The sequence below is a fragment of the Marmota monax genome, unplaced genomic scaffold, assembly GCF_021218885.2.
Source record: "Marmota monax isolate L192 unplaced genomic scaffold, Marmota_monax_Labrador192_F-V1.1 WCK01_AAM20220418_F8-fsc00014, whole genome shotgun sequence".
Classification (NCBI taxonomy): Eukaryota; Metazoa; Chordata; class Mammalia; order Rodentia; family Sciuridae; genus Marmota; species Marmota monax.
This window is the reverse complement of record NW_026695222.1, coordinates 571,890-586,832: the sequence shown is the minus strand read 5'-3', so window position 1 is coordinate 586,832 and position 14,943 is coordinate 571,890. Positions and strand designations below refer to the sequence as shown.

Here is a 14,943-nt window from a genome sequence, read left to right as displayed (position 1 = left end):
AAGAAGCCATCAAAAGACTACCAACCAAGAAAAGCCCTGGACCGGATGGGTATACAGCGGAGTTCTACAAAACCTTCAAAGAAGAATTAATACCAATACCTTTCAAGCTATTTCAAGAAATAGAAAAAGAAGGAGCTCTTCCAAATTCATTCTATGAGGCAAACATCACCCTGATCCCGAAACCAGACAAAGACACTTCAAAGAAAGAAAACTACAGACCAATATCTCTAATGAACTTGGATGCAAAAATTCTCAATAAAATCCTGGCGAATCGAATACAAAAGCATATCAAAAAAATTGTGCACCATGATCAAGTAGGATTCATCCCTGGGATGCAAGGCTGGTTCAATATACGGAAATCAATAAATGCTATTCACCACATCAATAGACTCAAAGATAAGAACCATATGATCATCTCGATAGATGCAGAAAAAGCATTCGACAAAGTACAGCATCCCTTTATGTTCAAAACACTAGAAAAATTAGGGATAACAGGAACTTACCTCAACATTGTAAAAGCTATATATGCTAAACCTCAGGCTAGCATCATCCTAAATGGAGAAAAACTGAAGGCATTCCCTCTAAAATCTGGGACAAGACAGGGATGCCCTCTCTCACCACTTCTATTCAATTTAGTTCTTGAAATACTAGCCAGAGCAATTAGACAGACAAAAGAAATTAAAGGCATAAAAATAGGAAAAGAAGAGCTTAAATTATCTCTATTTGCGGATGACATGATAATATATTTAACAGACCCAAAGGGTCTACAAAGAAACTGCTAGAGTTAATAAATGAATTCAGCAAAGTGGCAGGATATAAAATCAACACGCATAAATCAAAGGCATTCCTGTATATCAGCAACAAAACTTATGAAATGGAAATGAGGAAAATCACTCCATTCACAATATCCTCAAAGAAAATAAGATACTTGGGAATCAACCTAACAAAAGAGGTGAAAGATTTATACAATGAAAACTACAGAACCCTAAAGAGAGAAATAGAAGAAGATCTTAGAAGATGGAAAAATGTACCCTGTTCATGGATAGGCAGAACTAACATCATCAAAATGGCGATATTACCCAAAGTTCTCTACAGGTTTAATGCGATGCCAATCAAAATCCCAAAGGCATTTCTTGTAGAAATAGATAAAGCAATCATGAAATTCATATGGAAAAACAAAAGACCCAGAATAGCAAAAGCAATTCTAAGCAGGAAGTATGAATCTGGAGGTATAGCGATATCAGAGTTCAAACTGTACTACAAAGCAATAGTAACAAAAACAGCGTGGTACTGGTACCAAAACAAGCAGGTGGACCAATGGTACAGAATAGAGGACACAGAAACCAATCCACAAAATCATAGCTTTCTTATATTTGATAAAGGGGCCAAAAACATGCAATGGAGGAAGGATAGCATCTTCAACAAATGGTGCTGGGAAAACTGGAAATCCATATGCAACAAAATGAAACTGAATCCCTTTCTCTTGCCATGCACAAAAGTTAACTCAAAATGGATCAAGGAGCTAGACATCAAATCAGAGACACTGCGTCTGATAGAAGAAAAAGTTGGCTACGATCTACATACTGTGGGGTCGGGCTCCAAATTCCTTAATAGGACGCCCATAGCCCAAGAGTTAATATCAAGAATAAACAAATGGGACTTACTTAAACTAAAAAGTTTTTTCTCAGCAAGAGAAACAATAAGAGAGGTAAATAGAGAGCCTACATCCTGGGAACAAATTTTTACCCCTCACACTTCAGATAGAGCCCTAATATCCAGAATATACAAAGAACTCAAAAAATTAAACAATAAGATAACAAATAATCCAATCAACAAATGGGCCAAGGACCTGAACAGACACTTCACAGAGGAGGACATACAATCAATCAACAAGTACATGAAAAAATGCTCACCATCTCTAGCAGTCAGAGAAATGCAAATGAAAACCACCCTAAGATACTATCTCACTACAGTAAGATTGGCAGCCATTATGAAGTCAAACAACAATAAGTGTTGGTGAGGATGTGGGGAAAAGGGTACACTTGTACATTGCTGGTGGGACTGCAAATTGGTGAGGCCAATTTGGAAAGCAGTATGGAGATTCCTGGGAAAGCTGGGAATGGATCCACCATTTGACCCAGCTATCGCCCTTCTCGGACTATTCCCTGAGGATCTTAAAAGAGCGTACTATAGGGATACTGCCACATCAATGATCATAGCAGCACAATTCACAATAGCTAGACTGTGGAACCAACCTAGATGCCCTTCAATAGATGAATGGATAAAAATAATGTGGCATCTATACACAATGGAGTATTACGCAGCACTAAAAAATGACAAAATCATAGAATTTGCAGGGAAATGGATGGCATTTGAGCAGATTATGCTAAGCGAAGCTAGCCAATCCTTAAAAAACAAATGCCAAATGTCTTCTTTGATATAAAGAGAGCAACTAAGAACAGAACAGGGAGGAAGAACATGAGGAAAAGATTAACATTAAACAAAGACGAGTGGGGGGAGAGAAAGGGAGAGAGAAGGGAAAGCATATGGAAATGGTAGGAGACCCTCAATGTTACACAAAATTACATATAAGAGGTTGTGAGGGTAAAGGGGGGGGAAACAAGGGAGAGAATTGAACAACAGCAGATGAGGTAGAGAACGAAGATGGGAGAGGAGGGGAGGGGGGATAGTAGGGGATAGGAAAAGTAGCAGAATACAACAGTCACTAATATGCCATTATGTAAAAATGTGAGTGTGTAACCGATGTGATTCTGCAATTTGTATTTGGGGTAAAAATGGGAGTTCATAACCCAATTGAGTCAAATGTATGAAAGATGATATATCATGAGCTTTGTAATGTTTTGAACAACCAATAAAAAAATAAAAAAAGAAATTATAATTTGTGTACTTTTCTAAGTGTATGTATGCCTAAATAAAAAGTTAATTCATAAAATAAAATAATAGGACCCTGCTAGTTTATGTGCCACATTTACATGGATTTTTAAGAAGTACCTCCCTGGGTGCATGAAAAAGTGAGTAGTAGCAACTCCAGAAGTCTATGCCTTGGTAAATGGAGGGTGGGTTGGGTTTCATACTCACTGATGGGCATGGCTAAACACAAAACCACACATCTGCATGGATGTCTGCAAATCTTCAAAAACACTCATTTGACCCTCCCTCAACCATAGTTTTATGAGGAGGGCAGGGCAGGCATCCTTATTTTACAGATGAGGAAGTAGCATGGAACAGTAAGACCAATGCACAAAGGTGTAAGAACTAATAAGCCATGGAGCCAGGACTAACTTCTAGACCAGCAGCTCTTCACATGGTTCTGATTCCTTTTCAGGAGCGGGGACAGGAAGAAATCTTCTGTTACTGTGTATATTGTTATGCGTCACCTCAAATGCTTTGTGTAATAAGGCAGAGGAGCAATACATTATCTAATATTCTTAATACTGGACTTTACTAAAGCTCCCAGGTTCTGAGCCCACTTGGAAAATGTGCATTGAGCATGTACTTTAAAATAAACATTCATCTTTTGCATGTTTACCTGTGGATAACGATCAGTAGAATAGAGATGTCTAGATGTCAATAGTGTACCCTGTCCTTCCCATAGCTTATAATTATTGACTGAAGGATATAAGCCTTTTTATGTTTTGAAAAAGTGAAAAAGACACAATATATATGTGTCCAACTTACCTAGAAGTGTCTGTTTATTTTGGGAGGAGTCGGGCTCTGCAGAACATCTACATGATCGGAGAACAATCACTCCACCAAGTACACCATCTTCACTGGCTAGGAAAGGTGAACCTAGGCACAAGGGATTAGAGGTCATTTTTCAGGGAATTTTACTTTTTTGATTTTTCAGTTTTCATTTGATTACCAGAACAAAAATGTGCTATGAATAAGAGCTTGGAAGATGCCCATTTTCTGACAGTCATCATTGTTCATACCTCGTATAGACTTGATGGCAAAGGCAGGCTTATGCCTGAACAGGAGCCATTTGGCAAAGACATTACCAGATGCCGCCAAGATGACTTGAGTGGGGAATGGAGTGTGCATTACTGTATTCAGAATGGAATTGGAAACACTACCAGATTAAAGGACCAAAACACAAATACATGAAAAAATGTTCAACAACTCCCTTTGATCAACTCTTAGAGACTACTTACCAGGCTCTCCCTGATGTCAGGGATATACCACCAAAAGCTTTGATTAACTACCTTAAATTCTATTTTAAACAATAAGCCACAAACTTTATTACAAACATTTAAAAATGCTCCTGATGGTTTACACAAATAAGAGTGAAACTATATTTCTATTATGAGATTCTGGTAGTTAGAAACAGCCCATCCTCCTTGAGATCTCACACACTGAACTATTGTGAGCATTTCAAGAACATTACATTTTAAAACCCCTCATTTTTCTTCCCCAAGGACATCTTCTTCAAACATCTGGCATAGCAAGTGAGCACATGGAGAACAAATGCAAAATTAACCTAAGAACTATCAAAGAAAGTAGTAAAAATAAAAACCAACCAAATTGGATTGGGGGGGAGCTTCTGGTTAAACTTAGTAGATTAAATACATACATTTATCTCCACTCTCTCCCTAAATCCAGTGAATTGGTGGGAAAGGAAGGAAAAAGGCATGACTCAAAAAGGGCAGAGAAAGAGGAAGTGGAGGGGAGTGGAAGGGACCTTTTAGTAAATGGAAAGGAGATGGACAAGCAATTGTTCACCTAACAGACCTACGGAAGCTGAAATCTAATTTTCTATAGGATAGAGGGAACTTAGAGTGAGGGACATCCACAAGGAACCTTCTAGTTTTGCCATAAAACTGAAAGGATCAGAAATTGGAGACTTGGAACTGAAGGCAGGGATAGAGGCCAGGGATGAAATGAAGACAACAAATTAAGACCTGCTAAGATCACTAAGTTGTTTCAATTAGGCCTCTGTCTCAGGAAAGAGAGACCAAAACAAACAAAAATGCAACACAGGGAAAACAGGCAAATGGACTGAGCAGAAGTTAAAAAAAAAAAAAAGCAAGATAAAAGATACACTTACACATTGATGAGACTGCAAATTAGAACAACCACTTTGGAAAGCAGTATGGAGATTCCTCATAAGAATAGGAATGGAACCACTATATGACCCAGCTATCCCACTCCTTGATAGTTATTCAAGAGAACTAAAATCAGCATACTATAGTGATATAGGCATATCCATGTTTATAGCAGCACAATTCACAATAGCCAAGTTACGAAACTAGCCTAGGTATTGTCAACAGATGAATGAATAAAGAAAATGTGGTGTCTATACACAAAGAAATTGTATTCAGCCATAAAGAAGAATGAAATTATGTCATTTGCTGGTAAATGAAAGGAACTTATGAACATCATGCCAAGTGAAATAAGCTAGATTCAGAATGTCAAGGGCTAAATATTTTCTCTCCTTTGGGAATGCTAGAAAAAATAAGGAGAGAAATAAAGGGGTAGAGGATATCCTGAAAAATTAAAGAACAGTAGAGTAGAAGAAGGGGATTGAGAGGAAAGGTGGAAGGGTGGGCAAGAGGAGAAACTGCAGAATAAAATTGACCAACTTATGCTACACATATGTACATATACATCATAATGAATTCCATGTTTATGTATAACTATAATGTATCAATTTAAAATAATAAATACATAAATAAATAAAAGATCAGTAGAGTATAAGCCAGGGATCAGGGAAGGGAGTAAAAGAGGAAAACAGGATGAGCTTGGGATTGTGAATGAGTAAACTATGTTATATGCATTTCTGATTATGTCAAAATGAACCTCACTATTACGTATGACTATAATGTATTTTTAAAAGCATTAAAACTGGGCACAGTGGCACACACCTGTAATCCCAGAGGCTTGGGAGGTTGAGACAGGAAGATCTTGAGTTCAAAGCCAGCCTCAGCAACAGCAAGGCACTGAGCAACTCAATGAGACCCTGTCTCTAAACAAAATACAAAATAGGGCTGGGGATGGGCCTCAGTGGTTGAATGCTCCAGGGTTCAATCTCCACTACCAAAGAAAGAAAGAGAGAGAGAGAGAGAAAAGGAAAGCAAGGGTTCCAAGTTGGGGGTGGGGGGTAGGGAGAAGATTACAAGGAAAAAAAAAGATTACAAGGGGATCATAATGGCATCAGATTTCTCAACAGCAATACTAGAAGATAATAAATTATGGCACTGTCTTCAAAATGCTGTGAAAAGATTTCCAACCTCGAATTCTATATTAAGATAAAAATGCCAATCAAGTGTAAAAGCAGAATGAAATTCTACAAAGTGTTAGAGTGTACCTCCCATGCATTCCTTCTCAGAGAGTTACAGGATAAAAGGACCATGGCAAAATGAAGGAGGAAGTAAATAAGGAGAAAGGAAATTGTTTCTGAAAACAAGAGATTTAAAACATAAAAGAAAAAGGGATTCCCAGATGACACACAGCTACAGAGCAAGCTTAGAGAGCAAACAGTCCAAATTGGAGCAGGAAGACAGAGAAGGCCAGGAAGGAATTTCCAAGGGCAGCAAAAAAAATAAACTGACCAAATACATATTGGATTTTAAATTATTGCGAGGAAATGTTTCAGATTTTGAGGGAAGTGAGAATATGGAAGAGTGGTTGTTATTAAAAAAAAACTAAAAAATAATGAGGCAAATGTTATCTATGAAAAAAAGATAAGTCTTGGTACAAGAAAGGAAAGGAGAGGGTTAAGGGTACCTCAGCGGTGCAGCCCTTGCCTAACACATGTGAGGCCCTAGGTTCAATCCCCAGCACCTCAAGGAGATGGAACCATAGTATAGTATGTAGCTCATGTGAATAGCTATAGTAAAAATACATAAACTCTCAACATTAGTGAAATACAAAATAGAGATATACATATTGAAAGGGGGAGGGGCAAGTACAGGTTCATAGAACTGAGATTAGAAGAATAAGAGAACTAAATCATTGCCTTCTCTGAGTGTGAAGATGATAAATGACTAAATCTGATAAATAATATCTAAAATTGAAAAATTAAGAAATACTACTATCGGCATGTTATGTTGAAGTACAGATGTAAGTTTTAGAAGAAAAAGCTAAGGGAGTTAAAAGTAGTAGCCTCTAGGGAGAGAAAACTGGGAAGCAGATAGGTTGGAATAGGGAAGTACTCAATTTTATTATAAATCAGTGATACTCCTTTCAGACCATTGCTTGGAAAGAAAAACAACATAAATTGAAACCGTGTAACTAGAGTAAATTTCTTAATCCTCTGCTTCTTAGAGAAGGGGAAAGGAGGTAGGGGGACTCCTTTGACAAATGACTCTACATTGGGCCTTGGTTCCATGTCGTCATGTCTGAAGTTGAATTTTCAGAAATACACTACCATGAGGTGTTTTATCAACATTTTAGAGATGAATAACCTGAGGTCCGGAGAGGGTCAATGACTTTCCATAGCCATGCCAAAGTTCGTAGGGAATGCCACATCCCCCCACCTTCTCTGAACTTATGATCCTTGCTTCCTTTGTAGCACTTCCTCTTCCTTTTTATTTGTTCCTTTTTTAGGAACAAAAAAAACTCTGGACAATCTCACATTCTAACTGCCAGGTGGTTACTACTCAAACTCAGCACTTTTGGAACTGTTTCTTTTCCCATCAAATCCAACAACTTTTCCTAAGCTTCTTATAGTTTATTCAAGTTCAAGGCTCTTTGCCTCTTCCTTCTCCAATAACTGAACACTTCAAACCAAGTCAAACCCTGACAGATCTGTGATTGTACTTGCACCTGCCTCTGTCTCTTCATTTCACTGTAGATACCCTCTGTGAACTCTCACTATACTGCAAATACTGCAGTAGGCTCTAATCTGCCCTCCCTGCCCCAGTCAATCTCTAAATTAATAATCCAAGAAATGTATACTAGGTGCCAGGACACTTCTAGGCACTGGGAATACAGCAATGAACAAAACATATATCTGGATGAATAGTATGCGGAAAAAGTAATACACTCAAAGCAATAAGGAAATCCATCCAGATAGGAGGGAGAACTGTCAAGAAAATAAATAATGGAGGGCATCAGTGGAGCATGAGGATCAGAGGAAGCCTTTTTTGGAAAGGTGCTAACCACCACGTGACAATCTGGAAAAAAACATTCCAACCAGATGAACCAGAGGCTCTAAGGTAGGCAGAGCTCAGTGTGCTCAGGAAATAAAAATTGTATAGAGTGACAGGAACTGAAGGAGGGAAGGAGAAGAGAAGAGAATATGAGTTGAGAGAAAGGTAGGGGGCCAGATTATGGACAGTGATAGATTTTATGTGTACCTGTAAAAGGTTACTGGGCTGTGTGAAATGAACTGGCAGGGCAAGTATTAAAGCAGCAAGTCTTTGGCTGAGAGATAATAGTGGCTTGGTGAGTCTTGTGACAGTAGAAACTATCTGCAGAGGTTAAGTCTGGGATATATTCTGCAAGTAGAACTAACAGGGTAGTTCACAGAATAGACATGGGAGGTGGGGAGCATGGGAAACAGAAACAACCAAATTCAGTCCCAGAAGAGATATGCATCCTATATATGATCACATCATTAAACAACTCAAAAACCTTCAGTGGTTCCCTACTGCCTATAAATGATATCCACACTCCTTATCTTCCTATATTTATTTTTACAATTCAGATGTTTCAGCCAAATTAGATTTTCTATACTCCTGTAGAATTTCATCTAGGATCACTGTTGTGGACAGCCCTTTCTGGCTGTACTCCCAGCAACTCAGCAAGATGTGGTGGCACATATCTATACTCCCAGAAACTCAGGAGGCTGAGGCAGAAGGATCAATCACAGTTTTGAGGACAGTCTCAGCAAATTAGTGAGACCCTAAGCAACTTTGTGAGATCTTGTCTCAAAACCAAAACCAAAATAAAAAGGATAGTATGTGAATGCTCTGAAAGGGGGCAGGGCCTCAGGCTACCATGGAAACTCGTAACAGAGCTCTTTAGCTTTGATATGTGCACATTCAATAATTTAACAAAAGAGTGATTAGGGTATATCCGAAAATTCCAAATTTTCCATGGAAAATACTTAGATTGTTATTGTCACATAAGAAAAAAAAAAACACTGACTCAGGCAAGAGATCTTGTTAAGTCTCAGGGTAGCAACTATGTATTATTAAGCAAGGAATAAATCATTTTTTTAATCCCATGCCTCAGTTTGTTCTATTATAAATCATAGATATTAAAAGACATCTTTTAGCTACCTTTGAGGACTGGTATGAGGACTGAATTTATATACATGAACTTTCTTTGGTGGTAGTAATATTGGTAGTAGGAATACACTTCAGAATTTTGCTGGTGTTTCAAAGATCATCATATTGAATAGGTCTATTACTGTATCTGCCTGGGTAATCTTCTACAACAGCTAGAACCAGTGTCAATTTGTACTCGGTGATAGGATGGTGGTTCTAATGGGTATTAGTTTCACAAGTTAAAAACACTAAATAGTCTCTGAAAATAAAAAGCTAATTCTTAATCCTACTGATAAGAAAACAAAAATTAACAGAGAATGAAATGCTGGATTCTAGGTGCTTTGTATACCCCATATGGGAACTGTGGGCAAAAATGAATAACCTTAAGACAATTCAATGTTCTATTAATATATGTACAAAGCAATTGGATAGATTTAAGAGATAAATAAAGAAATAAGAAGGTTAAACTTTATTCACCATAATAAAATAAGTCTTAAATAGCTCCTTTAAAGACCTAAGTCTGTAACAGCTATGGAATGACACTCTAAGTACAGATTGTAAGGGACACATTCAAATGTGTGTAATCTGCACATTCATTTAGGTTGCAAATCTAGACTGCATATAAATGAGACACCTACTTACCCTATATGTGCTATTGCCTTTAAGGATGAAGAAGGTGAAGCAATATGAGAGGAAAATCACTTCAAGTATTAGAGAACTCAACAAGAATATTAATCCATTGTCTTTTGATTGCTAATAACAAAGTCCCAATTAAAATAATTTCAAGGAAAAAAAGTGGGAATTCACTGGCTCATAAAATCCAATGGGGGTAGGGGAAAACAACAAAACTAAGCCTGAAATGATCAACGGTGACCACAAGCCAGTGGAGTGGGGTGATTGGAAAGACAATGGATATAATACAGGGTCAAAGATATGGGAAATTAGGATTCAAGATTTGCTGCTGCATTCTTGAATTGCGGCCAGTCAATTTTACCTCTCTTGCTTTTCCCCACCTTGTCTGAAAAACTGGGACACTGGACTCTAATATGCACAGTCCTAAAAGAATTTTCAGTTATGGAGCTTCATCTCTACCCACAGCAGCAATTAGCATTACCTGGTGCCAGAGAAGCAAAGACAGAGTTCTTTTGCAAAGCCTAACATTCCTCTTCAACATGTGAGAACATATCAAGAAAGTGTTGTATGGCTAGAAGGCAGCTGCAAGTGTTCCATCTTCCCATCACACTTAACAAAGAACTTCTGTCTTTTAAAAATACATTTTTTGCACTATCTTCTTTTTAATGTCTATATGCCAATTGTTTGAATGTCATTTTTCTCTTGGAAGAATAACTCATATATTGAATACACACACACACACACACACACACACACAGAGTTTGGAGATCTGATGAGCAAGAATATGAAGACTGGAAATATTGATTATTCTCTACTTAGAACACAAAACCCTAACTTCAAAAGAACTAAAGAGATATAAGTATCCTTTACACTCAGAAGCAGGATAACCATCTATACTTCCTCAGAGATCAGAACTTTTTCTCTAAAGATGCACTTAAGTCACAAGTTTGTTAACTTATCTTCCATGTGAAATATAAACAGAATGGCAGGAAGTCCATAGGACACAGCAACAGGAGTGGATCACTAATTTCTCAAGTATTAGTTCCATTAATAAGATGACACTGCATTCTGCATCTGAGGGGAAATCTATGAGGTTGCCTCCAGTATCCTATAAAAGGTGTTTTAATTTAACTAGATTCTATCATTTGCTGCTCATACAAAAATCCCAAAGGGAATGAGCCTGACTACATTCATTTTATAGATGAAAACCAAAGGGAAAGAAAGTAACTAAGACACAGGGAGGTAAGTGACAGGCCTAGGGAACAAAGAGGAAATGAAGAGCTGAACACCAAACCACTGGCCCAAGTCCTCTGTCTATAAATTATAAGGACTATACCTGCTCCTCAAGAATCTACCCTGGTCACAGCTTGTAGATGTCATTATTATGTGTTGATAAGCATAATCTTAAGAACTGCAATGTAACTTTTCAAATAGAAGACTTGAATGAGAGTTAAGTTTGACCAGTGACAATTTTAAAACAGTTTATCTACCAAAATCTAAAACTTTCACTGTTATCTTGATTTGCATTTCTTAATTATGAATAAAGTTAAATGTTTATATTATGGTTTGGATTTTAAATGTCTCCCAAATGCTTAAATGCTAAGGACTCAGTCCCCATCTGCAGCACATAGACTTATCTAATTGTAACTTATTATTCAAACACTTTCCCCTGTACTTTCTCCTCCTGCTACAGTTTGGGATCTCAAGTTTATACCAAAAGCCTGCATGCAAAATGTGTAAGCCTCAGATTGAAGCTATTTGGAGGTAGGTGGTGGAAACCTTAAGAGGTGTGGCCTAGTGGGAGGTCTTTTTGCATGCCCTTGAAGGGGAATGTGGGACTCCAGTCTCCTTTTCATTCATGTCCAGGCCATAAGGTGAACAACTGCTTTGCCAAATACTCCCTGTCATGACATGCTGCCTGTCCATGGCCACCAAAGCAACTGTGTCAACTAACCATGAACTAAAATCTCCCAAACAGTGAGCCAAAGTGAACATTTTATGTTTAGAAGTTGATTATCTCAGGTATTTGTTACTGTAAAAGAAAGCCAACCAATACCACCCATGACTCTCCCCAGCTCTGGTGGTCACCATCCTACTCTCAATTTCAATGAGATCAGCTTTTTTTTAAGACTTCACATTCTGAGATCATGTTCTTATTTATCTCTCTGTAAAGTGGAAGAGTTTCTACCAGAGCTTGTTAAAAGAAAGACTTGACTAGTGTACATCTTATGGGCAACTATCATTTGACTCAGATGTAGAGCCTAGAAGTGGAACAGCATCTTGTGGTCATGAAGAATATAGTCACACTCTAAAGATAGCCAAACAGATTGAGAGTCTAAGCCCCTGATACACTGTGGAGTCACTGTACCAGCCTAAAAGCAATCCAGGCTTTCAGGCTTCTTTTTTTCAGACTTCTTATGTGAGGAAAAAAAAAAAAAGTCCTTGTTTAGTTAAGCCTTTTTAGTTAGATCTGTCATATCAATCAAACATAATCCCAAATTAAAAATGTATTTATCCACTTCTTTACTGGGTCCTTGGGTTTTTTCCTTACTAATTTGCTATACTCTTTATATTAAAGCTATAAGTCCTTGACAATATTTGTTGCAAATATTTTTCTACAGTTTGTCAATATCTTTTGATTTTTCCTTATGATTCCTTTTCTTGCTTTTTTGGAATAGAAATATTTTTAATGCTTATGTGGCTGAATTATCAATCTTTTCCTTTAAGGTTTCTGTGTTGGGAGTTTTACTGGAAAGGCATTCCCTAATGAAAAACCAGGCAAACAACTTGTCCATGTTTTCTACTGGCACTTTTACAATTATAGTTTTTAATTTTAAAAGGTCAGTCTTTCTGAAATTAATTTTGCTGTTAAGACTGTAGTGGAGATCCTGTGGTATTTTGTTTTGTTCTGTTTTTACTAAATGGTCAGCCAATTGCACATCATAAATCTGTTGAAAAATTCATCTTTTACCCACAGACTTGAAATCTTTTTTATGACATATTAAATTTTCATATGCATTTGAATATATAAACTGTTCCAATGATAAAACTACTACCATACAGATAATAAATTAATTTAATTATTAGAGCTTTTTAAGTATATTCTGACTGGGCCAGTTTCCTGTACTTATTGATTATTTGTAATATTTGCTACTTTCATATGATTTAAAAAATAGACTTGTTTTAAAAAATATTCTTGGCTTCCACTCTCACTGGAATTTTTGTATGGACATAAGTTACTTAAATTAATTGTGACTTTGCTTAAGAGTCAGGAAATTCTGATAAATTTTATCTAGGAAAGCCTAAATATAGTCAGTTATATCTTTGACACACCAAAATCCTGGGGCCATGTGGATTTTTAAAGAAATATGATATGGTATTCCTAAAATAAAATATACAAGAATACCTCTACATAATTTAAAATGATCTTTCTGCCTTCAATGAAATAAGTATCTTCTAGAATACCCTGAGATATAAACTAAGTTTTAAAAAATATTTTTTCCTATGCTCAGTTCTGATCCATCTTATTTTGTTTACCATAGCCTATAATCAGTATTCATAATAGCAACAACCTTCAACCTATTCCCACAAAACAGGACAAAAACAAACCAAAACAAAAACCTCTTATTTCCAAGAGAGGTTGGATAGCAAGTTTTCTGTGAATGAAGTGAAAATACTCTGGATTGAAAAATTTTTAGGTCACCTAGTCATAAGTATATGAAAGACTCCCTGATACCATCTTTAAAACATATAAACCATTAAAATTCTGAGGAAATGAGGCTTTGCTTTAGATTCCATGTGTGTTAAAAACCTTATGGTATTTACAATACAGTTCAAGGAACCAGTGTTTATGAGCAATGCCTCTTGCTTCTGGAGGACTGCTGGTGTTTTAAATTTGGACTTGGTAAATACAGTCAATATGATCAAATAGTACAGATAAGCAGCTGAGAGTACACTAGAGAGTCTCCACCAATCACTGCACAAAGACTTTCAAACAACATTGGACTTTAAGAACATTATACACTCCTCTGTTGCTGCTTCTTCTGGGTTTTCCCTTCTCTGAATTGTTTCCTTACATATCTCATATTTTGCCATGTGTGCAGACTTGACTCACTTTCACTTTTTTGAGGTGAGTTCACTGCACAGAAACACATGACACTGACACTTCCAGCATGCTTCTCATTCCAATGTACAGTCAGTTTAAGGGAGCTTTGGGTGTTCTCATGAACTTTGCCTTCAACTGCAACAAAAAGTTTTTCATAGTTTCTGTCTGGAAAGCTTGATAAAATAGCGATTATTGACATTCTACTTCCTATTGAGTTTCTAGATGTGTCACTTTTTACTTTTGTTACTCTATTAAGAGTACAGTCAAGTAATTACAAAAGTTTATTATCAATGCTTGAGCTTACAACTATAGATCTAGAATGTGCACCCTTTATATTACAAACTTAACAAAATTGTCATGTATTCCATATAATGAGTTACTATATCCCAAACTGATAAAAGGGAATTACCCATTAATACAGGAGGATATTTATACAGAAGATAAGACTTTAACTAGACAATGTTTTAATGCTATGATATATAGGATTTTGTATTTCATTTGAATATACTTATCTATGTATTCCATTCTTAGTGAAGTCACTGAACATATTAAATCCCTGCTGTAGACTTAGCACTCTCCCAGACAATGTGTACATAGACACCAAAAAAGTTGTCCTATTGCAACTGCTAGAAGAAAAATAGGGTCAACATGCTAACATTTTAACATTGATTTTCTTAATAAGAATCCTAAAGTTCAAGAAATAAAACTAAGAATCAATAAGTGGTATAATATCAAATTAAAAGGCTTTTGTACAGCAAAGGAAACCATTAAAATTGTGGAGACTCTACACAACAGGAGAAAATATTTGCCAGCTACTCTTTCAACAGGTGATTAATATCCAGACTATATAAAGAACTCAAAAAACTTAACACCAAAAATGAGAAAGAAAAACCCAAATAATCCAATCAATAAATGGGCAATAAACTAAACAGATATTTCTCAAAAGAAGAAATACAAATGGCCAACAACTAT

The 14,943-nt window shown here is 36.6% G+C and overlaps 1 protein-coding gene across 6 annotated transcripts in view; it reads right to left on the bottom strand.

The window, feature by feature from the left end:
- Tasp1 (taspase 1) overlaps window positions 1-14,943 on the bottom strand; it is a 292,780-nt gene that overhangs the window by 57,733 nt on the left and 220,104 nt on the right. For all 6 annotated transcript variants that reach the window (XR_009225849.1, XM_046433599.2, XM_058575633.1 and 3 more), the window contains one exon: window positions 3,700-3,810. Coding sequence is in view for 5 of the 6 variants with exons in the window: in XM_046433599.2 (XP_046289555.1) it covers window positions 3,700-3,810 (111 nt within the window). In the remaining variant the exon portion in view is untranslated. The remainder of the gene's footprint in view (window positions 1-3,699; window positions 3,811-14,943) is intronic.